The sequence below is a fragment of the Anguilla rostrata genome, chromosome 10 (assembly GCF_018555375.3).
Source record: "Anguilla rostrata isolate EN2019 chromosome 10, ASM1855537v3, whole genome shotgun sequence".
Classification (NCBI taxonomy): domain Eukaryota; kingdom Metazoa; phylum Chordata; class Actinopteri; order Anguilliformes; family Anguillidae; genus Anguilla; species Anguilla rostrata.
Window position 1 is genome coordinate 3,021,843 of NC_057942.1, and position 27,331 is coordinate 3,049,173.

General features: G+C 42.5%; 2 protein-coding genes and 1 long non-coding RNA gene across 4 annotated transcripts in view; 1 reads left to right on the forward strand and 2 right to left on the reverse strand.

The window, feature by feature from the left end:
• The window catches only part of LOC135264695 (uncharacterized), a 75,423-nt gene that overhangs the window by 34,803 nt on the left and 13,289 nt on the right, over nucleotides 1-27,331 (reverse strand). The window lies entirely within an intron of this gene.
• LOC135264685 (prosaposin-like) lies at nucleotides 9,604-19,181 on the forward strand. Of its 2 annotated transcripts, XM_064353459.1 has the most exons (11): nucleotides 9,604-9,764; nucleotides 11,071-11,132; nucleotides 12,732-12,806; nucleotides 14,705-14,830; nucleotides 15,248-15,382; nucleotides 16,257-16,337; nucleotides 16,776-16,959; nucleotides 17,512-17,654; nucleotides 18,043-18,123; nucleotides 18,521-18,631; nucleotides 18,774-19,181. In XM_064353459.1, the coding sequence occupies exons 1-11, from the start codon at nucleotides 9,713-9,715 to the stop codon at nucleotides 18,807-18,809; spliced, it is 1,086 nt and encodes a 361-aa protein (XP_064209529.1). In that variant the 5' UTR covers nucleotides 9,604-9,712; the 3' UTR covers nucleotides 18,810-19,181. The 2 variants fall into 2 exon arrangements, with proteins under 2 accessions (XP_064209529.1, XP_064209530.1); XM_064353460.1 differs by lacking the exon at nucleotides 14,705-14,830.
• Nucleotides 20,950-25,762, reverse strand: usp39 (ubiquitin specific peptidase 39). Its single transcript, XM_064353464.1, has 9 exons — nucleotides 25,622-25,762; nucleotides 24,883-25,108; nucleotides 24,494-24,568; nucleotides 24,024-24,091; nucleotides 23,180-23,368; nucleotides 22,565-22,707; nucleotides 22,212-22,347; nucleotides 21,849-21,935; nucleotides 20,950-21,382 (listed from the first exon to the last, which is right to left on the reverse strand). Exons 2-9 carry the CDS (start codon nucleotides 25,022-25,024, stop codon nucleotides 21,326-21,328), a joined length of 897 nt encoding a protein of 298 aa, XP_064209534.1. The 5' UTR covers nucleotides 25,025-25,108; nucleotides 25,622-25,762; the 3' UTR covers nucleotides 20,950-21,325.

The window sequence follows — 27,331 nt, forward strand, 5'->3', positions numbered from 1 at the left end:
GGCATGCCCGCTGTCATTTCCCTGAACACACTTGGGCGGGAAAGTATTCTTGGTGGGTGTGTGAGCCTGCATCAATGACTTTAATGGAGCTTCTTCCCTGGCGATAATTGTCGGATTGTAAACACCGAATAATAATGCTGGAGATTTCCTACTGTTCTGCATTCCAGTTCTCATTAAAGGCTTTTATCTCAGTTAGATCAAATAAATCTATCATTCAGAATAATGTATTTTATTGGGGGGGGGGGGCGCAGAATACAGTGGGTAGCACTGTCACCACACAGCAAAAACGTCGTGGGTGCGAATCTCGGCTTGGGGTCTTTCTGTGTGGAGTTTGCATGTTCTCCCCGTGTCCATGTGGGTTTCCTCCCACAGTCCAAAGACACGCAGGTAGGCTGATTAGAGACTCTAAATTTCCCAGAGGTATGAGTGTGTGAGTGAATGGTGTGTGTGCCCTGCGATAGATTGGTGAACTGCCCAGGGTGTATTCCTGCTTTTCGCCCAATGCATGCTGGGATAGGCGTAAAAAATGTATAAATGTATGAAACATTTTGTTAAATGCATAAAAATGTATAAAACATTTAGTTAAATGCATAAAAATGTATAAATGTATGAAACATTTAGCTAAATGCATAAAAATGTATAAATGTATGAAACATTTAGTTAAATGCTTGAAAAGTTTTGTACATTTCTAAATTTGTGAAACTGATGTAAGATTGTGCACGATCACCTCTGGAGCATAATTCAGGGACGGGTGGGATAACCAGTGTAGCTATCTAAAATGAGACCAGCGTTGTTAGACAATGTCAAAAAATGCGCAAGTAATGTGTTTTAACGACGTTATCATGTACATCAAGTAGCCTATTGTTCGCCTGAACATAAGCACTTGCATGCCTGGCATGCGGCGTTGTTTAAATGGTTACGTAGGCCTATTTGTGCACGCTAATGCGAGGGGAGATAGTCCAGTTGTTAACAGAGGCGGTGGTTTGTGTCCTCCAACCACCGCATTCTTTTCATGTGCTTCTTTATTCTCCGCGGGGGGTGGGGGGGGGGTGGGGGGGGGGTGGCATTTCAGATGAGTTTCGCAGTTAGAATAAGATCTGCTGCTGCACCAAATTACACTTCGAATGCTTTCATTGATGGTGGATTTATACATCGTTTTTCTATTCAAAAAATGTCGGTTGGAATATGGCATTATGGTAAATGGTAAATGGATTGCATTTATATAGCCCTTTTATCCAAAGCGCTTTACAATTGATGCCTCTCATTCGCCAGAGCAGTTAGGGGTTAGGTGTCTTGCTCAAGGACACTTCGACACGCCCAGGGCGGGGTTTTTCGAACTGGCAACCCTCCGACTGCCAGACAATCGGTCTTACCTCCTGAGCTATGTCGCCCCGCATTATAGCTACGCATTGTGTGCCTGCTGTTCTTGGAATACTTAAGAGCACAATCACTGCTTCAAAAAAAAAAAAAAAAACACAAAAGTGGTGACTATGCTTTTTTGTAACACAGTAACATTCCGAAAAGCTCCTCTTGTTTACTTCCTTCTTGGTCTTTCCAAGCTATCAGTCAATAAGCTTAACGTGACAGCTTTTGTTTGAACAGAGTTGGGGGGGGGGGGGGTGTTCACAATCAGAATGCTCTTGGTTACCCATGGTATGACGCGGGCGTAACTAACTGTGCCAAGGATCCTGCACATAGCAGGTTTATCAGTTACCTCAAAAGCACAAACTGCCGTGTTGTATGCTGCCCTACACGGCCTAACTGCAGTAACTACGCAAAGGGTAAAACTGAGAAAAATGGCTTTAAAGTGTTTTAACTGGCCAGCCGTCGTGGTTTTTGGGCATAAACATTACCTCATGAATACATGTACAATTAGTGCAGTATCACTTATATACCTATAACCCATTTGGCTGGCCGGTTAAAACACTTTAAAGCCATTTTTCTCAGCTTTACTCTTTGCGTAGTTACTGCAGTTAGGCTTTGTAGGGCAGTGTGGCACGCTGACATTTTGCAAAATACAAATCAAACTGCTTTTTTAACTGCTATTCTATAACCAGTGCATTCAAATCTATAGAGGTAATGCAATCATGCTGAAATACTGAAATTCAGGATCCTTTTTTTTGCAGAAGGTGAAGGATTACAGTGGTCAATTAATCAACAATTTGTGATTAACAAAACTTTTGAGGTGATTGACAAACCTCAAATAACAACGAGCACCAGATCAGTTTGCATGTGTGTTATGACCTCAGACCGAAAGTGTGATATCTTACAATTCAAAATAAATTAGGCAAGAAGTGGACAATCTGCATTTAGCTGTTTAACAAGAACTAAGTTGCAAGGCGGCCACAGATCAAGAAAGACTTTTTCAGTCTTTTTTATGTTTTGTCATTTCTATTTTAAATAGGGTTTTTAAAATAATTCATCAAAAAAGAACAATTTTGGAATTTAAAAAAAACGACTCTGTAAATCACCAGCTACTGAGTTAGTCATCACATTGAACAACTGAATCCAATGAGGAAAAAAGGTGCTTTACCTAATATGCAAATGTAAGCTTTTTAATTGCTCATGAGATAATTTGCTATAATATAATATCACAATAATAATCATAATTTTTTTTAAAGTTTGCATGATTCGTGTCTACATTCAATATATAAAATGTCATTTTTATTGGAGGGAAGGATTTGTTTTCCTTGTTCACTCGTGGCCCCTCCCCTTAATACTAGTATACAAAACAAAAGGCTCTCTAAGAATACAAGTGTCTCTTGTGAGCCACCCTTCGTAACCTTTACTGGATGCATGATCCAAGATTAATAAATATCTTGAAGATCCTGCTTTGAGAACAAAACAAGGACATTTGGTATCAGGTTTCCCTCACTGAGAAAATTTCCTTGTTTTGTAGATTCATATTTATAATTATTTTCCCGTCTAACAATTGTCATCGCATTTGAAAGACACCACAGATTTTTTCAATTGAATCTGCTATCATTTTCAAACACAGATAAAGGGGATGTTTTTGTCACATTAGATGTAGGTCCTTTCTATACCCACATATCTAATAATAAATTTAATAATAATACATTTATTTTATATAGCACTTTTCATAGTCTCAAAGACGCTTTACAATACATGAATACATAACACTGGTCTAGAGGTTATGAAAATTTTCCTTTCCAATCATGAATGCACTGTACCTACTGAGAACATAGTCATTAATCTCGCTCAATTGGTGCAGACAAAAAGAAATCACATTCTCTTTGACAAAGGTGGCTACTTACAGTCCAAAACGCATGGTGCAAGCATGGGGGTTTCTTCAGACCCCGTCCGTGCTAATCTGCTCACGGAAAAGTTTATGGATTATACTGGATTGTATTTATGAAAACAGTCCTTGCAGAGATTCTATGAAATACTGGGTGGGATACATTGGTGGCTTCTTCATGACACGAAATGCCTCTGATACGAGACAAAGAATTTGTAAATTACATCGATTCTAAATGACCTACTTCCTTCTTTACAGGTGAGAGCACGTCAGAAGACTTTCTTAGCTTGTATTTCCTGGTTACGAAGAAAGGCAATTTGCCCAGTGTACAGTACAGAAAGCGAACCGACAAAAATACTATTTCGCAAGACGACAGTTATCATCCGGCACCATTAATTACATTACTGTGTAGAACAGTGCCGTAAAGACTACGTTACATTACTGTGTAGAACAGTGCCTTCATTACTTCAGAGGACAAAAGATTAAAGATCTCCAACGTGTGGGGACAAGAATGGTAATGCCAGCCTGTAAATTTTTGAGGAGGACATTTTGAGAAAATGTCACTCCAAAGGAAGGTCTTCAGGAAATACAGATTTAATTCTGGGTCACCAGGGGGACTTCATTCCTGTGGGCCAAAGGTTTCGAACTCCAGTCCGGGGGGGGCCGCAGTGCCTGCTGGTCTTAGGGGTGTTCTCGGCACCAGTGGTTCATTTGAGTCACTGATTGGCTGAGGAATCCACACACCTAGTTCTCAAGCCTTGAACTGGCAGCTGTTTGAAAGGAAAACTCAGAAATCCCACAGACACTGGTGGGCCCTCGGGGATTCAGTTAGACCCCCTTTCCTATAGGCCTCTATGCAGCCTGCTTCCCTTCTGCATTTGGAGTCAGCAGACGGCAGTACCGATTAGCAACTGTCTAACTGATGTCATCTGCGTGCACTGCTGGCAGACTCCAATGCACTAAATGTTCACTGTCGATATATTGCATTATGTGTAGCCGAAATGCTTCTCAGGTTTATGAACGGCCTTGCCCGCTGCTCTCTGCTGTGGCAGCTCTAGGGCACGTTTGACCCATTTGCCAGCCCCCACTTTGATTTGTTTAATTGTTCTGTGATAATCCTGGTGCTTTACTGTCTCACACAGATTGACCAGCACCGCAGCTGATAGCATTTGGACCTACCTTGTTTTAAAAGATGGTGGAATCTCATAGGTTTTGAGCCTGCACACTGAAAAGGGAATACTTTTTAAAAACTGTACAATATGCACTTTAAAGTGTTTTGGAAAATTCATTTCTGAGCATGAACTGTTTCTTTTTTTTCCCCCATTGAGGCTGAAAGATGCCCAGCCCTGCTTTGTTTTTTAACCGTATCACCAAGAATGTTTCTTACGGTGATGCCATGACGATCCAGCTCAATGAGTCAGGTTAGTAGAGTTAATAGAGACGTCAAGGCGGGTGCTTTTGGCAGGCTAACCATCGTAAGAAACATTCTTGGTAATACGGTTAAATAACAAATCCAAAAATTAAACCAAAATTCAGTAACAGCTTCCGAATGAACAATTACATTCCTATTTATTGTCCCTGTGGTTTTGCTGGGTTTGCCAGTGTGCTGCTCACATATATTTGAAGCATGAGGAAGTAGGAAAAAAAGACATGATTCCTCATGTTTCAAATCAAACAAAAACAATTTACTAGAAAGGCATTTTTTTCTCTCTAGTGAATCAGTTTCGGCTTCCCGGCAACCCTTCCAGGGCATTACTCATTTTAAAATATTAATTTTCCTGGCGCATGACTTGTGAATAATATGTGTGTAGCCAATTAACTGTGGATTTCTGGGGCAAAAAGACAAGTAGACCCATTGAAAAATTAGTGAATGTTTTCCCACTGAATTCTTACAGCAATTACTGTTTTGGTTTGTACAGTATTACTGTTGCCACGGTTGCGCGTATTATTTAAATCCTTTCCCCACTGCTGCACATGAGATCTCAATTTAATAAATAAACTTTTTTTTTTTTTTAACTCTGTGAATTCTTTTTAACTTCTGCTTTTTCCAGTTTTATGTGATTTTCAGCAACTTTGCCGTGGCTGCTCCACGACCTCAGCCAGTACTTTCCGTGGCAAACACCCAGCCCTCCTCATGACACGCGTGCAATAATTTAATCCCATATCGAACCTGTGTTTTGTAGTTCTTCCAATTACCATGATATGCATTTTGTACGTGGCTTTGGATAGAAGCGTCTGCTAAATAAATGTAATGTACTGTAATCTTTTGAGCTTTGTGTGTGTGTGTGTGTGTGTGTAATGAATTTAATTATTAGTGAATTAGTCATCAACAATTTACCTAATCTTTATTTCAGTGGTAACCACTCCTGTTCTTGAAGAAGATCTAGCATCATGTGGGTTTTAATTTCAATCCTAATTTGGCATACCGGACTACTAATTAACAGCTCAACAAAGATCTCTAATTGCTGAATGAGGTGTGATTTGTTTGGGTTGGATTGAAAATCTGCTAGGAGGGTAGATCTCCAGGAACAGGGCTGGTTACCACTGCTTTAAGTGCACAGTATGTTTGTGCAACAAATCAAATATCTTTAAAAATAGCATCTGTCTTTCATGCTAAATGGTCCTTGCAGTTTTCAAACAACTGGTGGCATTCATAACTTTGTTTTTCCCATGTCAGTTACATAAACAAAATGTCACCCTGAATTAACTCATGTAATGTGAAAAACAATGAACATACTGTATGTCCTGGCAATACATAACTTGCCAGACAGCGCACTTGCCATTACAGTCGGAGAAAGCGAGAATTTGCTCACCGCCGATAATACCAATATTCGCCACTAGAGGGAGTGCCCAGATTTCTTATTTGCTAGAAATTACCTGTGACGGCACAGATCTCATTTGCAATATTTTCCCCATAAGACTTACCTCAGTGTTCATCTGTTTCTGTATTTATTTTATAAAAGAGGCAACAAAGAAAACGTATCATGCAGACCAGGAGTTAAGAAAACAGGAAAGAATAATTATTTGTACAGTATTTATAATTCATTTGTACTTCCCACTAGGGTTTTCAACACACTTGTTCCTGGTTTTGGTTATACATTACATTACATTACATTACAGGCATTTAGCAGACGCTCTTATCCAGAGCGACGTACAACAAGTGCATCAGTTCAAGGTGCAGAGGTGCAGAAAAACACACTAGAGTGAAGTAAAGTATACACTTTGTTGTATGTCGCTCTGGATAAGAGTGTCTGGCCAATGCCTGTAATGTAATGTAATGAGGAATCTCTTGCAAATTTCACACTAATGAGTTGTTAATTTTTTTGACAGTGATTACAAAGATTTGAAAAGATATTTATATATTATAGTCTTATGTTTTTCCAGTGACTCTGATTTTTGATGCTAAATGTCTTCAAAAGCAGTTATATTTATTTGTTTCAAAGCTAGTGTTCAATAAATATGATTTTGCATCCATTTGAATGAATAGTCTTATGTATTTTGTCCTTTTGTCCTCTGAAAGATTTTAAATAATTATTTGTAAAAGCACTTCCGCTTATTTATTTTGCCTTGCTTGATCTATGAACATGATATTACATCCATCTGAATGAAAATCGCTAAAAATCCCAGATCTGGCTCTCGCAAAAAATTTGCCATGTAATCTTCCCCTGATTTAATTGGCTAAAGAAACATTCTCTCCCTCCAGTGGAGCTGCTCAGTGGCCAACAATAGAGGATTGTGGTTGTTCTGGGCAGCTCCCAGGTGTGAATGCGTATGAGTGTGAACAAGGTATTCCTGCAAAAGAGCATCCGTGCTCAGCGAACCACCCCTGGGTAAATAAAGGTTAAATAAAAATAAATAAATAAAAACATTGTATATTTAGAATTTTCATTTTTTCGTCTTATGCATTTTGCCCCTTTGATTTCTGAAATATATTTTTGTTGATAAATATCTTCAAAAGCATTTCCACTCTTTTATTTCACCATCCTTGTTAAATAAACATGATTTTGCATCCATCTGAATGATAAAATTGCATATTTAGAATTTTCTCTTTTTTGCATTTAGACATAAGATTATAGTCTTATGTATTTCAGTTTTTTTCACTGAAATATATTTTTGTTGATAAATATCTTCAAAAGCATTTCTGCTTATTTATTTCACCATGCTTGTTCAATAAATATAATTTTGCATCCATCTGAATGATAAAATTGCATATTTAGAATTTTCTTTTTTTTTTGCATTTTGACATCAGACTATAGTCTTATGTATTTCAGTTTTTTTCACTGAAATATATTTTTGTTGATAAATATCTTCAAAAGCATTTCCGATTATTTATTTCACCATGCTTGTTCAATCAACATCATTTTGCATTCATCTGAATGATAAAATTGCATATTTAGAATTTTCTCTTTTTTTGCATTTTGACATAAGACTATAGTCTTACGTATCTCACAATCTTTTTCACTGAAATATATTTTTGTTGATAAATATCTTCAAAAGCATTTCTGCTTATTTATTTCACCATCCTTGTTAAATAAACATGATTTTGCATCCATCTGAATGATAAAATTGCATATTTAGAATTTTCTCTTTTTTGCATTTTGACATCAGACTATAGTCTTATGTATTTCAGTTTTTCTTTGCACTGGAATATATTTTTGTTGATAAATATCTTCAAAAGCATTTCTGCTTATTTATTTCACCATGCTTGTTCAATAAACATAATTTTGCATCCATCTGAATGATAAAATTGCATATTTAGAATTTTCTTCTTTTTTTGCATTTAGACATAAGACTATAGTCTTACGTATCTCACAATCTTTTTCACTGAAATATATTTTTGTTGATAAATATTTTTATAAGCATTTCCACTTATTTATTTCACCATGCTTGTTCAATAAATATGATGTTGCATCCATCTGAATGATAAAATAGCATATTTAGAATTTTCTCTTTTTGCATTTAGACAAGATTATAGTCTTATGTATTTCAGTTTTTTTCACTGAAATATATTTTTGTTGATAAATATCTTAAAGCATTTCCGCTTATTTATTTCACCATGCTTGTTCAATAAACATGATTTTGCATCCATCTGAATGATAAAATTGCATATTTAGAGTTTTCTTTTTTTTGCATTTAGACATAAGACTATATAGTCTTATGTATTCCACTCTTTCTTTCACTGAAATATATTTTTGTTGATAAATATTTTCAAAAGCATTTCCATTCATTTATTTCACCTTGCTTGTTCAATAAACATGATTTTGCATCCATCTGAATGATAAAATTGCATATTTAGATTTTCTTTTTTTGCATTTGAATAGACATACTTAGTATTTCAGTTTCTTGATGAATATATTTTTTTCATTTCAAGCATTTCTATTTTTTTGTTGTAATAAATATTTGCCCACAAGAAGCATTTCAAAATTTCATTTTATTTTTTTGCTTTTCGAATAAACATGATTTCGATCATCGAATTTATAAAATTTGTTTTAAATTTATTTTTATAGCATTTCACTATACACTCATGTCTTCTCAATAACATGAATGTTTGCACCCATTTAAATGATGAAAATACTTTACAATCCTTTTTCATTAATTTAAGATTATTTACATTTTAACACTTTCACTGATATATTTTTGTAATATTAGAACTCACTATTTTCACCTGCTGTGTGCCTGCATAATACAGATTTGCATCTGGTAAATGATTAAATGTCTGCATTTATAAAAAGCAGTCTTTGATTTAATGGCTTTACAGTTAAATCTCTTAAATTTTGATGAGCAGTATTTAAGCTTTTAGTTTTTTAAGATTTACCTCTACCACTGTGCAGGGTTTGCCTAGAATTAGACCTCCACTTGCCCAATGGCTTTACCTCTGACTATGTGTTCTTGCTACGGCACTAGCGTATCGTGGTATGGATGAATCGTTGATGACAAGTATTTGTGCAGACATTAATTAGAAGTGATTCCACCGTGCGCTCTTATGATGATCCCTTCGCATTCTGCGAACGATTTGTATTCAAATGTCTGTCGAATTCCCAATATGCAAAATGAAACGACAAAATTGCCGCAGTACAAAAATGAACCGTCAGATTCTCGTGTATCGTAAAATTATATCACGTTGATCCAAATGATCTTTACTTTTGACACCGCACTCCTGCTCGGTTCATCCAGCTTCGCTCCGTTATGTAGTGATGTAGAGGGGTACGTCATTTGTCTTCTCACCTTTTTTTCCCGAACGTTTGTCAATAGCTAATCATGCTGTCGCTGTAGCATATCTTATTGGTCTATTGTGATTTCATATCCCGCCTACTTGCAAGAAATCTGTTTTGTTATTGGCCATCATATGGCCAACGCTTCCTGAATAAAATACATTTATTGTTCATGTCGCCCGGAAAGCGAAGCGATTAATTTCTCAACTGGGAACGGTGGACAGGACTAACTGACACCCTCACGATGACCGCTTCAGGGTTTGTGCTGGTCGCCTTGCTCGCATCTCAGAGTGCAGGTAAGGATTATTTTAAACGTCTTTGGTTCACTTGAAGTTCCAGAAGCAGTCCACGTGAAGATGCGACGAATGACACGAAGTATCAAGGGCGTGTATAATGATACCCCGCGAAAGGCCGATAATTTCAGAGAAAAGACTGATAAGGATGACTATGATAATGCCAATTTGCTGTAAAGCTAAACTTCTCCATGACCGGGTGAACTGTTTTGGGGGGGGAAAAAATATTGCAGTTTATTTCCGTTTAAACTGAATGCATTCCAAATCCATTGCAAAACATTACATGTAAATATGTATAAATACCTTTGGCACATATGTAAAATATATTTGAAAATACATTCAAATGTATGTATGAATTTGTTACAAGCTATATGTGACACACATACTGTAGATTTTAGTTTATTTGACCAAAGCTGTTTCCTGATCGTTTTCAGCATGAGATGCAATTTAAAAAAAAAAAAGTTTTTACAAATTACAGGGAAAAAAACATTATTAATTCCACCCCACATTACCCCCCCTCCCCCAGATTATTATAATTGACATTACATTACATTACAATTGCTGAGCTGACCCTCTCACCCAGAGAGCCTTACAGAATTGGAGAATGTCAGTGTTACTCTCTGGAATACAAAAGTGCAATATCAACAGCTGTACATACATCCTGTGGGGTATATAAAGTAGTCTGATAAGCAAAAAATGTCAAAGTATAAGGCGGCCTCTTTCAACTGTATTATTATTATTATTATTATTATTATTACAGGCATTTAGCAGACGCTCTTATCCAGAGCGACTTACACTGTATCCAATTATACAGCTGGATATATATACTGGAGCAATGCAGGTTAAGTGCCTTGCTCAAGGCTACAATGACAGTGTCCTACCGGGGAATTGAACCTGCAACCTTTAGGTTACAAGACCAACTCCTTAGCCATTATACTACACTGCCGTATTAAAATGTGAAATCAACAGCATGTTAAAATGTAACATTGTCCCGGGTAATGTCTTGAAATAAGGATTATCATATTCAATCATAGAATTACAAAAAAAAGATTAAATAAGTGATCAGGTGTAGCATGAAGGATAAAAATGAAAAATCTATTCCTCGGTGGATAAAAAGCTGTTGTTTTGGCTATTTATGCCCTTCTGACTAATTAATAAGAACATTGTGCTGGAGCCTAGCTAAAGTACCTTCTAAATTAAAAGGATGCATCACATTTTATTACATTCATGTAATCTCCTACTTGCTACATAGTGTTGAAGAAGATTCAGTGCTTTAATGCCTAGCATTGTCTTGTGCATCTCTTTGCAGTTCTGGCCAGGGTCCTGTTGGAGCCGACGCAGGCGAGGTTGGACAGCACCAAGTTGTCTGCTGTGAGTTACTGAGTATTATTTTAGGCGAAACGCTGCCAATCAACATTACCTAATCAGAACCGTGATGATGACGGCTCAGAAATGTGTGCTTTATTAAACTGGAAACGTCCTGAACCCCATGAGACAGGAAGCGTCCGAGGGCGATACCACTGAAAACGTTCGCAAAATACTTCGCAAGGACCCAAGAACCCAAACATCAGAACGTTATCGAGGCTGCAGCAACACTCCATCGTAGAACTTTGTCTCGCTCGCGGTGCAAGGGATCTTTTTTCTAGAACGTACACATTGTAAAGGAGTAAGTGGCCCCTGTGCCTGCGTTCTCCAGCCTACCACCCTCTGTTTAGATGTGTAGGTCGCGTGACTGCAAGTCTCGGTTTTAGCGCAGACATAAAAACAAACCAAAAAAGACACGGGTAAACGAATTTCAAGATGTGCGCAAGACGTCTTCTCGTGCCTCCATGTTTCTTCAGTCAGGCGGTCTGAGAGAAGATCTGGAGGGCTGTAATAAAACAAACACCATCTTAAACACATTATATACAGCGTATTAAAAGCATTTAAAAAGTGTTTTTCAAGAGATGGCATCATAAAGGCAGGTTTTCAAAAGGCCCAGTCTGAGAATTGAGAAGTCTCATGGCTTTTGTAGAAGTATTAATTATAATAAGCTCATTGCGCTAAGGGGGGGGGGGGGGGGGGGAGGAAATAAACATTAAAAAAAAAACATTTCAAAGGGTTTCTAAAAACGCTGAAGAGATTTCACTTCTGCTTCTTCGACTGCTTGAAGAAAAAAAAAAAAACAGGCTGTGAAATGAAACCTTCGTGGCTTGGCCTACGGTACACCCAAAAAAAGGAAGAGGGCGTATTTGCTTTAACCCACAGAAGAGAAGCAGCCGAGCGTACCTTGAGAGAATCGTGCACTCTGCAGGTCGTTAATGTGTCATCGTCACACTTCACCTTACTAACCTGGCCTGTGCGTTCTGCCGTTATGCGACGCTGAAGACTGCATTATTTATTAGCAGCATGTATACATTTATACACGTGGATGTGTGCTGAAGCAGATCCAGGCAGTTGTCTCGCTTGCACCAGCAGGCTTTGCATTACGTCTGTAACACCATTTTTCGCACGACTGACAAAGACACGGATGTCCTCCGTGTCTGTGTAAGTTGCGTGATAAATTGTGTTGCAGCTGCGACTTCAGCTTCTCGTCACCGCTATGAATGCCGTGGCCATCGATTTTTTGTACCGAGTACTAGGTCACCATCGTACAACCGTACTGAAGGGGCATGCGAGTGGCATATTTAAGGGAAAATTCCAAATGGTGACTGAAATAAGTACCATACGCTCATTTAAGTTACGTCTGCTTCCATAATTGGGATTTAAGGCTGGTGTTCATTCGCAGAATGTTGAATACACTGATCCTTTCAAGCTAGCGCTTTTAAACACGTTTAATGTAATCATTTTGTATGTAATATAATGTAATAATCTTCACAGCTTCAGTGAGGGGTGAGATTGTAGCTGTTGGGCTCTTAGGAATAAAATTATCAGTTTACCTGGGGGCCTGAAAAAGAGACTGAAAACCAGCCGGGTTCCCTCCTTTTGCAGACCCAGGACGGCTGCAAGGACTGCACTCAGATCGTGGAGCTTTTCGACGACCTGATCTCCAAAGCGAAGACTCAGGTAAGCGTCTCAGCGGGTATAACACCTGCACGTTGTGATTTTAAAAAACGGTCAATGCCTCGAACTGTACCATCACAATGGAATCACGGGGTAAGGTTTACAGTAGGTTAAGCCTACGTATGTACTCTACAGTCCAAAGAAAAACACACACACACACACACAGTTAATCCTCTTATGTCAGGGATGGGGGGGGGGGGGTGCTTACAGAAAAAAAATGGGGGTCATCAAACAAAAGAAGTGACTCATCATCCAAGTGAGTGGACCATACCCAAGTCAACTCCCCCGTCAAGAGACAAGGCAGCACTCACATTTAGAGACGTACTGTGTCGCCATACCAGTCAAAGGTATTTATTATTGTTGGGCCGTGTCAGTATCAAAAGAGGGCTGTGATGGAGCTCCTCGGCCTCCTTGGTCAGAGCATGACGAGGCACCGGAGGTCAAGGCAGCCATGTTTTGCTGTGGCGCTGAACCCTTCCAGTATGACCAACCGACACGGAATGCAGTTTCTGGCCAACTGCCAGTTTGAATTCTGCCCTCTCACTGTGCAAGACTCTCTGTCAGAATCCCCTGACTTATCAACCAGCAGAGCAAGAATCCACCAAGCCAAGAGTGTTTCACGTGCCACCGTGCTCCCTAATGTGCTTTTTGCTATCGGGGGGGGGGCAATCACTAACACGACCTTATTTACACAGACGGAAAACAGTTGAATTTTGGTTTAAGGTGGACATTTTCAGACCGTTTCGCTTCGTGTGTCAGCCGCAGCCCCCCGTCAGGGCAGATGTGTGGTTGTTGGTCCTTCGCACGGAGAATACTTGGTATGATACCAACCGGTCAGGCGCACATCCCCTTTTTATTCGCGGAACCAAGACGGCGGTACATTTCATACGAAGTGAGAGTGGGGTTGGGTCGGCGTGTAAGAAAGAAAGAAGAAAAAGAAAAAAGCAGAACCAAGACACAAGACTGTTAAAATCAAAAGTTTCCGCGATTGAGCAGCATAAACAAAAGCAGGGCACGGCATTGGCGGGTGAATTCTGAACTCACGCAAGTGGCAAACTGCCACTTTTTTTTTTTTCTTTCTTTTCTCCACAGGCCAACCAAAATAGCTGCTGCCACACCGTTCTCCTTTCTCACGGGCAGCCTGTGTTCTTATTTTTGTCCCTTTTTGTCAGTTTAAAAATAAACTCTCATCGCAGTGAGAAGTGCGGAAGCTGTAAGAATCACACCCACTTCGCCTCTTGCTGTGTTCCGCTGTACTTGTAGGACCCGTTTCGCAGTCACAGATTAAGCCTAGTCCTGGACTAAATTCAGTTTTTTTTTTAACAGAGATGATCCACACAAGGCTCATTTTAGTCCAGGACTGGGCTTCACCTGCGTCTGCGAAACCGGGCCTGTCGTTTGTAATCGGCCGCGAAAATGCGACCGCTCGCTACCCCCGTCCGTTTCGGTTCCCTCACCCGCCAACGGCGTCAACATTTTGGGAATAACGTGGGCTTCAGAGAGCGCTGAAAAGGGAACGGAATCCACTCGCAGCTGACGGGTCTGGTGACCCTCAGACCTGCGTCTGCCGAGACGTCACCCATCGCGTGTTTGCATGTAAATGGTAAATGGACTGCATTTATATAGCGCTTTTATCCAAAGCGCTTTACAACTGATGCCTCTCATTCGCCAGAGCGGTTGGGGGATTAGGTGCCTTGCTCAAGGACACTTCGACACGCCCAGGGCGGGGTTTGAACCAGCAACCCTCCGACTGCCAGACAATCGGTCTTACCTCCTGAGCTACGTCGCCCCACGTAAAACTGCACGTGTGACGGCGAGGACACCGTGTGTTTGGGGCACTCCCCGCACCAGCGGGTCATGGCTGGCAGTGTGGTCTCACCCCCCATCCCGCTCATTCACAGGAGTTGATCGAGAACACCCTGGATAGCCTTTGTGCCCGCTTGTCCGGAGACGAAGCCAAGGACGCCTGTAGGAAAAAAGCGCAACAGTACCTGCCGATAGCCCTCCGCTTCCTGGCGAAGTTCCTCGTAAGTGTTGGGTTATCCACACAGCAGTTGGGTTATCCACACAGCAGTTGGGTTATCCACACAGGGGCTGGGTTATCCACACAGGGGCTGGGTTATCCACACAGCAGTTGGGTTATCCACACAGGGGCTGGGTTATGCACACAACAGTTGGGTTATCCACATGGAGGTCGGGGCCGGGGCGTGCAGGCCAGGACACACGGATGGGAAATGTGTTCCCTCAGATTATCCTGGGGGTTCTGTCTTTATTATTATAAGAGCACACAGTTGCAATTGCAGATATCCGCGAATTCATCTTCATAATTGAATTAGTGATCAAAAATAAGTAAATAAGTAAGTAAATAAAAAATTTTAAAAACGGAAAATACTCCAAACCTCACTCTCATTCTTTTGTCTGTTGTTCCTCTCGGTTGCCGGCAGAAGCCTGGTCAAGTGTGTACGTTCTTGGGACTGTGCGGCAGCCAATCGGAGGGCAAGGAGGTAGAGCTCCTGACCAATCACATCGCTGATGGTGACATGACTAGTGTGGCCCCTTTTAGGGGCACACATCCGGAGGTGAGTGTGTGTGTGTGTGTGCGTGTGTATGCATGTGTGTGCGTGTTTATGTGAATTACACCTCTTCTGAGGTGTGAATTTTTACCATTTAGCTGTATAATTGTTTTATTTTATTTTAAAACACCCACCCACACTGGTGTCTGCAGTTTTCTTTGTTAGAGAAACTGGAATCGTGATTTCGGTAAATGGCACTTCTTGCTATTGGTTGATGGGCGAGTCATTTATACAAAGGGAATGGTCCTTTTTAAAAATAAAATGTAGCCAAGGTGTGGGGGGGTAAGCTGTGTGCAAATGCTGAAATTTCCAAGTAGCCTTGATGCAAATTTAGACCAGCCTAACTGGCTCAGAAATGTCCTCCCCCTTCACACCGAGGTAATGTGTGGTGTACATTTTGACACAAAATGGCTGCCATGCATCACATAGTTGGGTGCTACACACTGGTGAGGTGAGATCATGAAATATAATATAATATAAATATGAAATATAAATGAAATCTACAACCGTTTAAAAAAAAAAAATTTTTTATAGCTGTTCCGCATTTTCCAGAACTACAAGAATTCCCCACAGCAGAATGAATAAATGAATGAATGAATGAATTAATTAACGAACGAATGAATGAATGAATGATTGCATTTATATAGCACTTTTCCGAAAGCTCGAAGTGCTTTACACTGATGACGGGGGAAACTCACCTCACACACCACCAAATGTGCAGCACCCACCTGGGTGATGCACGGCAGCCATTTTGCACCTCAAACTCGCTAAGGTGGAGAGGCCAGTCAAATCAGGAGCGTAGCTGCACAGCTGGACATGTTAAGCGTTGGTGGAATTGAACCCCAGCAACACGCGTCTTCCTGTCTGTCTGTGCCCTCAGGTACAGCTGTCCCCTCAGTGCACGTTCTGCCTGTTTCTCGTCAAGAAGCTGGAGAGCATGTTGGGGACGGAGAAGACAGAGGTAGAAGTCGTGCCCCCTCCTCACACACACACGCACATGCACACCACTGTTTCAGTTCCACATGAAGGCTATAGATCTGTGGCTTTTACAATTTTCTGTTAAACATTATCGTATCTTAATGTGATACCAAACACTATGACTATTAGTCTTACTCTAAACTGAAGCCTACATACAATAGCAAAACTGACACAATATTCAAATTATTTTGGTGGTACTACAGATTATATATATATATATATTTATTTATTTTTTTAATTCTCAAAGACCAGATTTAAACACATTTTTGTTTCTCCATAATTGGCCAGCTTAATTTTCCCTTTTGCAAAGACACCAGCATCTCCTCCCCCACCCCGTTTCCCAACATTCCTCCTCACCTTTGCCTTCCCCCCCGCCGCGTTTCCGTCTCGACCCCGTTGCCTTTTTTTTTGACCCTCGCAGGACGCCGTAGTGAAGCTGCTGAACGAGGTGTGCGCCATCCTGCCCCACAGCTTCCGGGCCCAGTGCGAGGGCTTCATCGCCAAGTACGCCAAGCAGCTGATCGAATTCCTGCTGTCCTCCGCCGCTCCCCACACCGTCTGCATGTGGCTCCACCTCTGCCTGGTGCAGGAGCTGCCCCTCGTGGGTGAGTGGGCCAGCCAGGCTGGGCCTGTGCAGTCAGGGGGGGCAGCAGTGTAGTGTAACGGGTAAAGGAACCAGGCTTGTAACCCCAAAGGTCACAGGTTCGATTCCCAGCTAGGACACTGCCGTTGTACCCTTGAGCGGGGTACTTAGCCTGCAATGCTTTAGTATATGTCAAGGATGTAATGTGGAAGCTGTGTAAAAAAGTTGTAAGTTGGTCTGGATAAGAGCGTCTGCTAAACGCCTGTAATGTAATGTACACCATCACACTTACCCTCTGCGTGGCGATCCAGGCCAAAGCCTATTTATTTACCCTTCCCACTGTCTGTTATTGTACTGACTGCTGTAAAAGCTTTGTGTGTAGAACACTGATTTGGCAGTACATATGGATGTTTTCCATTTTAAAAATGGAACAGTGTTGCATGCATGTGCGCATGGCTGCAGACTGACCCACCTCCGTGACCAACTCTTTTTCTTCTTTCTCTCTTTCTTTATCATGCCCCTCGTCTCTCCTGCACCCTTCCTTTTATCCTAAAATCTTCCCCCTGTGGTGCAGAGATGCCCCCCCTCTCGCCGTGCGACTCCTGCCAGACCCTGACGGCGCTGTCCCGGATTCACCTGGGCTCCAACCTCACCGAACACGGGGCGTCCTCTTTCCTGGAGTCCGTCTGCGAGCTGCACCCCCACGCCGTCCCAAAGGTCCGCTCACCCCCTGCTCCGCACCCCGCACCCCCCTCACCCCTCACGCCAACCCTCATCACATGTGACGGTTTTATAAACGTGACAGGCCTCAGCTCTCCAACTCTGTCCAGACCCAAACAACTTCCTGTCCAGCCATTCCAATCCATTAACATAGAAACAAAAAAAAAAATTAAAATAAATAAAAGGGGGGCGAATTTACATTTTGGTTTCAGTTCGATATCTACATAAATGTTTTTTTCTCTAATCTGCCACATTAACGTGGAGGACGACCTGTCTTTCGCAAGTAGCGACACCAAAAAGAAAACGGAAGAGAAAATGAACTAAAAGGATCGTGAAGAAGAGAAGGCGAAAGTAACCGGGCTTCACTGCTGTGTTCCGCTTTCAGTGCCAGGTCTTCACCCAGCGCTACGGCTCCAGGCTGCAGAGGATTCTGGGAAAACAGGAGGATGCCCTGGACATGTGTGAGGTAAAGCGAACTACTGTCCCTGTTTTTAATCATCGCCATCGTTCACCATTATGCCCCACAGTGCCCCTCTTCCAGGGGTACGAGGACCATAGCCAACGGACATATTAGACCATTTAGGTGTTTGGAAAGCGCTTGACAAAACCACTTGGGCAAGGGAAGGCTTATGTATGGCTGTCACGTTGTACAGTGTCACTCTGTAAGCCGTTAAACTTAATTAAATGGCGGGTGCACTGGGGCGGCGTCCGTGTTGCAGTCGCTACCGCATGCTGCCGCGGCGGCCTCCGTAAACACTCGCGCCGTTGTTCTCCGGACGGAGAACACTGGCGCCACTGTGGCTCGCGCGGGTCGGACGCTCGTTGGCGTCCGGCGAGTCACAGCCGAGCGCTTTCGTCCGCAGCGGGAGGACCTGTGCGCGGCGGGAAGCGAGGCGATGATGCTGGGCGGAAACCACTGCACCTGGGGGCGCGACTACGTGTGCGCAAACATGAAGACGGCTCTGGAGTGCGACGTAAGGATTTCCCCCTTTTTCGCCAAAAAAAAAAAAAACAAAAGTGGCGAATTTCCATTTTGATTTTAGTTCGATATCTCTAATCTGCCGCATTAAATGTTCCTTGTTTGAAATGCTATGTTTGTTCCTCTTAACTCCACAGAGTGTACTGTTCTGCCAGAAATTTATGTGGAACTAGCAAACCCAGGACCCAGGCAAGCTCTCCCATTGGTTGGCAGACCACCCGGCTGCCCCGTTTTTGGCTGTAGGCTACTTCTGATGATGCCAGATCCAATTGTAGCAACGAATAAGAATGATTTAGCTTTAGCAACTCAGACTGTGATTTATCAAAGTCAAACATGCTGAAACGTTGATTAAATAATGAGTGATACCGGTCAATGAAAATACCAAAGAGATACTTTTTTTTTTTTTACGAACGATTGGTACAATTTCCCTAAACTGGAATAACAAAGTATCACATGATTTGTGTCCTAAAGACCCCAAATTTTTTGAAACAGGTACAAATTATATTGCGATTGAAATTAAAGACTTGAAGACTTCAACTGATCTGCAGTACAGAATATGCTTTAATGAATAAAAAATGGTGCTCAACTCATTATTAAATCAACAGTTTAACTGATGTACCCTACCTTCCTCTATTAACAGTGGGAATTACACCTCAACTGTGCTCGGTTACACTGAACGATAATTCTCAGCACTTTGACGCTTGACTGTGTTGCACTGTGCTCTAACTTATATGCTGCGCATATATCTCAGTGATTAAAAGGTGCTGCCACTTATTTTCTCTTTGATTTTCATGAATAATTTTAATAACGCTTCGCTGATTTGCTCAGCAGCCTTGTGTAGCCAGTGCGCTATTTTTTTTACAGGGACAGTGCACAATAATCAAAGTTATTGCAAATGTGCCAGTATTAGCCAAACTGGCTAGTATTCAACAGCACTCTCTTAAAGTCATGCACTGCTTCCTGAATACAAGGAAAGGAAAAATTCAGGACCAGTAGAGATTTAATTCTCAACTGTACGGAGCTGAACTGAAATCAACTGGACAATATAAGCCAAAACTGAACACAATATCTCAGCCAAGTTGTTTGCAAAATTTTTTTAAAAAGAGTGAAATGCATGTTTCTATCCCCACTGCATATTTGAAAGACCCAATACGAATGCATAAGCACACATTTGGTCTTTCACATATCAGTAAGGTGGGATAAATGTATTTTTTCCCTTTGGGAAAGACCTCAATTGTTTATCCTGCTGATTTCAAAATATTTTTTAATTACTGTGAACAATCTGTATTGTTTTTTTTTAAAGGTTTGGATAGTGTAAGTGATGCTGAACCCTGAAATGTAAATGTGTTGGGTGTGACGATATGTACTGCATTGTACAAAGTACTATAATCCATTATCAAAAGCAAAATTAACCAGGGGCATGAAATGTATCAAAAACTTCTTGCAGTAGACATAAAATGCAGTGTTTTACAAGCCCACTCAGTTACAGGAAGTAGTTCTTACTTGACGTGTTGTACAAGCCCAATTTCAGCAAGTAATTCCTAATAGACAGCCTTTTGATCGTACTGTGAATAAGCTTCAGTTCTCCCTGAAACTGGCTTCTTCCTGATACCCGTGTGGGTTTTATATTATCGAGCGAACCTGAAGGAGCGAACCTGAATCTTTTTTCCAAAACGATTTGTTGAAATTTAAATCCAGGCCTTTCATTTGTGCCGAATATTAAACGTATGTATTTGAAGGAGCTGCTGAGGCTGTTGATTGTTTTGTTGTTTTTGCAGTTTCTATACCACTTTACAGTGGTGCCATTTATGCTGTCTTAAAATGTATGATGAGCAATTTATGAAAAATGAAAATGAAATCATGATTTGAATTTCTTCACTGTATCATTTCTGGCTTTTTATATTTGATTAAAAGTTTGTTACCAATGCCTGGAGTTTTTTTGATGAATCCTGTATACAAGCCAATTTTCTGAACAGCACATACAGGTTGATGTGGTAATGCACCAGTAAAGCTGAGTTCCAATTCATCAAGGGTTTACTTGAATAGCCAATCCATTCAAAACATTTCCATTTACATGCCAAACATTAAAACCTGAAACGCAGATCTTTCCAGAAGTTCATTTGACAAACAAAACGAACGCCAACGAGGCAAAAAAAGGTATTTTGTTTTAAAATGCATTTAAACGTTTCCCAAGACGTCCTCTTTAAATACGACAGCGAACGGTGTATGAAGAGCAGTCCTGACTACGGTCAAAAAGAGTTCTAGTCTGACACCACGGAGCGATTCTGAACACATCACACGCGTAAACATGAGGACCTTGCAAATCAGGAATATTTAATGGTCAACCTTGTTCTTAAAATGGAGGCAGTCCAATGTAATAAAAAAAGAAATAATAATAATAATAAAAGTAAAAACGAAAAACAAGTCAGAGGGACAAACGTAATGAATCCAGATGACATGGAAAGGATTTAGCAGAGAGTGCACCAGCAGCAACCACAACGACCAGTGTAAACGGGGCAAATGTCCATCTCTGCTTTAGGGTGCTGTCCCAGTGCTCACCCTCCCTGCCCCCCCCCCCCCCCAAGGTAATCTGGCTCTTCTGGAGGATCTGAATGCCTGTGACTGTTGGGGGGGTGGTTTTCTCGACGGGGGGGGGGGGGGGGGGGGTGGCGGGGAGAAGGCGGTCGCCTTAAAATCCCGCCCCCGTGTGGTTGTCAGTGTCTTCGCTCTCTCTCCTCTTCCAAATCTAAAAAAAAATGTTAAGAAAAAGTTTTTAAACTTAAAAATTTAAATTTTAAATTTTTTTTTAATTGGGCAACTGAATTAACCGTTTGGGCGTTCCCCTCCCGGGGGAAACTCTAGTTTCCCAGGTGACCTGCTGGTTGTATGGGAAGCTCATGAGAGGGGGACTCTCTCTCTGAATCAAACACACACGTGTGCAAAGCCCATCCCTGCACAGTGGACCAGAGTCCCTGGAACAGCTGGTTCTCACGTCCTCTAGAGAACAAAAAAAGTTTTTCAAATTTTAAACATTCCCGATGGTGCCTTTTTACAATTTTTTGACGGTGACATCAGAGAGAGCTTCTCCACTTTTATAACTAATTTAACTGCAGATCATTATAGTCTGAAGTTATGTTCACAAGGGATTTTATGACTGCATTTGTGGGTGATGCCAGCGTTGATGTTGATAACCTGAAAGGAGGAAGCGATACCTGAATGTAGGCCTCAGACAGCGTGATCATCTGGGGCAGGATGTCCGTCACCTGCAGGTCCTGGAGCTCATACCACTTCCCAGTTCCCTTTCATGAACATGAACACACAAACACACGTGAGCACGCACACACACAAACACACGTGCGCACACACACAAACACACGTGCGCACACACACACACAGATCATCATTTTTAAAAACCATAAAGTAACACACCTGCAATAACATACCATGCTGTATTTGGGCTTGATTCACACTATGTGTGTGTCTCTCTCTCTCTCTCTCTCTCTCTCTCTCACACACACAATGTATTGCACACTAAAATGAAGCTTCGCTTCACAGACTTGGCCTCCATCGCTTACATGATGCAGAACGTGAATCCTGTACGCCCCCTCCGTCGGCTTCCCATCATGCACCACGTTGGCCACCAGGTCATAGGTCGTGTTCTTTTCTGTCACCTGTGCCTCTTCCGTCAGGTACTCACGCAGGTCCACGTTCCTGGTTTACCGGACAGTTCGACAGGTTCAAGTTGTGACTTCTCATCACTGCATGTTATATTACGCTGTCAGTAAACATGCAGAATATGGACGAGGATTCTAGACATAACTGAACGCAACTCAAACTGCCAAACCGGTTCGGTAAGGACAGCGGAGTCATCCAGAGGGAGGAACTGCATCTTTTTGAGGGCCAGCCTACGCTCAAGAGAGTGACTCACGTGATGGGAAAGTTGACGATGGTGGGGTTTTTTTCCACAAAGAAGTTGTTTTTGGTGAATCTCTTGATGCAGAAGATAAGATACGGGGGAAGTTTGGTCAGCTGGAACTTCTTGAGGAAGTTCTCTTTGTAGGTCTTGTACTCCTTTCAGAGAGGACAGGAAACAGGAAACAAAGAAATCGAGAGGGTGGGTGGGTGGGTGGAGAGGGAGAAGTGTTAGGAAAGTTAAGAAGGTACCTGGGCACAAAGTCACCTCTTCTGCTCCAGGTGAGAACACCACCTGAAGAGAGGCTAACGAGGACGTGTCAGCAGGGCGGGAAACTAACGTTCACGTCCACAGGCCTCCACAGTGCCTGGTGCCTCCCAAAATTTACCAGCCAGTGTCACTGCTTCACCAGACTGCTATACATTTAGAGCAGAACAGGAGCTCCAAGTGATGGGTGGCTACCTGCCGAAGTGACTGGTAGAGCAGACACACTCACCATCCACAGATAGAATTTACCAGCATTTGGCTGGTGGCTGGTGTTAATTTCCCACTCTGCATGTCAGTGATGTCATTTTAGTGAGCGGGGACAGGTCAGGGGTCGGGGGGGGGGGGGGGGGGTGCGGGCGTCACCTTCTCCGTGATGCCGTTGAACTTTCCCAGGATGTTGAAGAGCGGAACCTGGGGGATGATCAGCTGCTCCTTCTCGTCCTTGTACAGCGGGGCGGTGGGGAGGTCAAGGGTCAGGTACAGGAAGGTGGACTCGGACATCTCCTCCTGGTACTCCTCCTTCAGGAGCAGCGCCTCCTTCTCCTCCGGCGGCTGGAGGGAGGGAGGGAGGGAGGGAGGGAGAGAGAGAACAGGAGGGCTACTACAGCTGAACTCCGCGTTGTTTAACCGAAGATAAATAAATCGTACGCCTGAAGTACTTCAGATTTAGGCACATCTGCTTCACAGCTAAGGCTGAATCAGGCCCTGAATGTATGGGCCCTCGGCAGCTGATCTCATCCTGATGACAGGAACTTAAACTTAAAGTTAGTTACTTTCATGGGACTGTCCCATGATGCAACAGAAACTGGCAGCCTACCCAAAAAGGATCTTTAGCAGCCACTGGTCTGGGGGACCAATCATTTTTGAGCAAGAAGTATCATGAGACTGTCCGGCAGTAAGATGTAAACAAGTATGACAGCAACACATGCCATTCTTACTACATTACAAAAAAGTATTTACAGCAGTTTTACAAAAGGAACGATAGGAGAGGTGCATTCTGACAAACTCCTCCCATGAGAAAAATAGTATTCAGAAGTATACCTTAAGTGTACTATTTTAAACTAAAGAACACTTGAAGTGTAACTAAAGTTTATGCCAAGTATGCATAGTATACCATTTATTCGCATGGGCTCCCCAATGCATTACCAATGACAACACAGCTGGACAGTACGCACGAGACAGGGGTGCGGGGGCTCCTGTCACTCACCAAATCTGGGTGGGGCAGCTTCTTGGAGAAGATGCGCATGGAACCCTGGAACACCTTGGTGATGCACGCTGCCATGGCAACACGGGGTAGAGGATCCGTTTCCAGGGGGCAGTAGATGGACAGATAGATAAGACAAGATGGATAAGATGCACTTCATCAATCAAACCCCCGTGGGGTAATTTGTCCCCTGCATTTGACCCATCCTACTTAGGTGCAGTGGGCAGCCATAGTGCAGCGCCCGGGGACCAACTCCAGTTCTAGGGCCAGTGGTCAATGGCAGGATTATACCTACCCTGACATGCCTGTCTTTTGATAGGTAGATTGTCTTTCTGTCACTCAGTTAAACTGACAGACAAGTGGTGCATAGATAAAACTTGGGAAGCGGCAAAACTCCTACACAGACCCTCAAAACCCCACTAACACACCAACCACACAGTTGTGCCCCAGTTAGGCCCCGCCCACCCACTCACATGGCTTCTTCTTGGTGCCGCCCAGAGCACCGTGCAGAGCGTTGAGGAACCAGGAAAGAAAGTCAACGGCATCCCCTACAGGACACAGAGTGTATAGCACCGCTTTACTCCAGACAGCACAGACAATCCAGCATTAGATTCCACATTTCTCAGGTGTATGCAAATATTTAAGTAAGTAAGTAAATAAATATTTTAATAGCTCAGCAGTACAATAATAGTGATAATAAAATAGTGATTAAAATAGTGATTTTAATAGCAAGAAATAAAATCTGAATGGAAACATAATCATCTTTGAGAAACACGAGTGTTACACGCCTCCAACCCTCTCGCTGTCGCTGTGCACAGGAGCCTCCCGACAGGCAGGCGGCGCTGTTGCGAGCGGCGCTCACCCTGCTTGGTGATCTGGAAGTTCTTCTTGCTGCACAGCACCACGGCCTGCAGCATCTCGTGGGGCGACACGTGGGCCTTGAAGTTCCGGGGGTTCCACAGCTTGCGCATCAGCTCCCCGAAACGCTGCACCAGCAGGAACATGATGTCGCCCGGCGGGCGCCGGATCCCGCGGTAGTTCTCCTCCTCCAGGAAGTAGTTCCGCAGCGGAGGCACATTGGACAGGGCCTGGGGGGGAGGGGGGGGGCATTGGGAAACAGAGGAGGAGGTGGGACAAGAACAGAAAGGGAAAAATGACGTGGAAGCTTTATTTTGGGGGCACGTCATTCCGTGCACCCTGGCATACAATGCTCCAATGAGACGCTTTGTTTCCTGTGATGTCACAGCATGAGCACAGACCGCACTGTGCACACCAAAAAAAACTACAAAAGGCCCGATTAAAAACTACGAGGCCCAGTTTACTAAGACCTTTAGCACATGCAAAACCAATAAACTGACCATTGATTAGTCATGTTATCCGTTTTTCGCCAATCATTGGCAGTTAGTTCTGCATGTGCTAACACATTTTGCACATGCTAAGGGTCATGCTAAGTAAATCAGGCCTGAGAGTTTAAACCAGCGCAAATGACATACCCAAGATAGTAAGGTTCTAACAAAATTATATCCTAATCTTGACCGATACTCAGAAGCTTCCTCGCTCTCTAGAGGATGGATGTTCCACGGGCCACAGAGCCACCGTACCTGCAGCACGACGTTGGCGTAGTCGTTGGCCTTGATGTTGTTGAGGCCCACGATGCCAGGCAGGTAGGTGGTGCCGTCGTAGGCGCGGTAGAGCTTGCCCTGCTTGTCCAGGTTTGCGATGTGCTGCCGGGCGAAGGTGGGCTTCAGGACGTACTGCGATGCAGAAAAAACACACAAAGCGGGTCAGAGGGTCAGAGCAGCGCAAGGTCCGTTCCACGAGGCGCTCGTTTGGATTACCGCGCAGTACGACACGCTGTAGCAATGGGCGAATGGTGGGGCTGGTTAATGGATCAGCACACCGCGGGCAATCACACTCACATCAAACAGAAATCAGGCAAATTGAGGTTAAGAGTGAAAAGGTCCAACGTTCCTGCATTTCCACCGCAGGAACTATACCCCGGAACTAGGAACCTTTTGAGGAACTCAGTGCGTTTCCACCGCAGGAACTAGGGTCTAAATTTAGTTCTGGGGGCTTTGTTTTACCCCCCAAAACGTTCCTGCTCGGGGGGTAGTACTTTCCGAAAGTACAGGAACCTTTTGGGTGGAGCTTGCAGCGCTGAACATTTCTGATTGGTCGAGTACTCGTAGCATTTGTGTTGTATTTATTTTCCGCCATTACCCGCCATGTTTGAAAATATGCAGCGGCAAACCAATTTATTTTCATAATAACTTCAAATCAAACTTGTATGTTATGCGGCGCAGTAGCCTACTTTTGGTTATAGCCTGTCAACGTCTTGGAATTATAACGTGTTCTTTTCTTGCTTTAGTATTCGTTTTATAAAATGCTAAGCATTCGTGCTGGGACAGCATATTACGTAGGCTACCAAAACATTCAAACGGATTAATTCGGTTGCTGAATATTTTCTTCTGGATTTTCTTTGTTAGCCCGTTGTAATTGACTCAAAACGTTTGATACAGTTATGTGAGGTATGCGGTAGTTCTGCATAATTAACATTGGTGATACAGTACAAGCAAACTGGAAATCACCTTCCGCACTTTTTATCCGGGTAAAATAACAGGTTAATTCTAGTAATCTTCCCTTTAGCTTTTTCAGACTGCCGTAATTTTACTGCCATTTTTCAATTCCACGAAAAGACCAGGAAGACTATGGACTCATTTATGGTGCATGGTTCGCATCTGGAGGGCACACTTCGCTGCTCGGCTAGCAGTAACTTCGAAGGAAAGCAAACGGTGGCTGTACCACTACTAATTTACATTTTCACGCAAGTCCGAGTTTTCGTTCTATTCTTGTCATTTTACGGTTAGCCTATATGGAATTGACGACGAGAAAGTAATAAAACAGCAAATTGTTTACAACGTGTGCATGTTTTCTGCTGTTAATGAATGTGTTTGAGAGGATATATGAAAATAAATAAATACAAAAGTAACCATATATAGTCATTGTTGGTAACCCGTTGTATATAAGTGGAATAAACCCCTCCGGGCTGTCCCGGTTATTAGAAAATAATGTAGGCTACTTCGGTGGTAGTATGGGGTTACAGAAGAAATCATATGACAGATGGACCGACGACAACGTCAGTGGGCTAATTTGCCTAATCTTCGCGGTACTTTAGACCCCGGTGGAAACGCAGACAACCATTGGCTGAAGGAACCTTTTAGTTCCTGGTAAAGTAGTTCCTGGGACTGAAAGTTCCGGGTAATTTTGGTGGAAACGCGGCTTTAGCTGAGGCTTAACTGGAACGGTCAAGA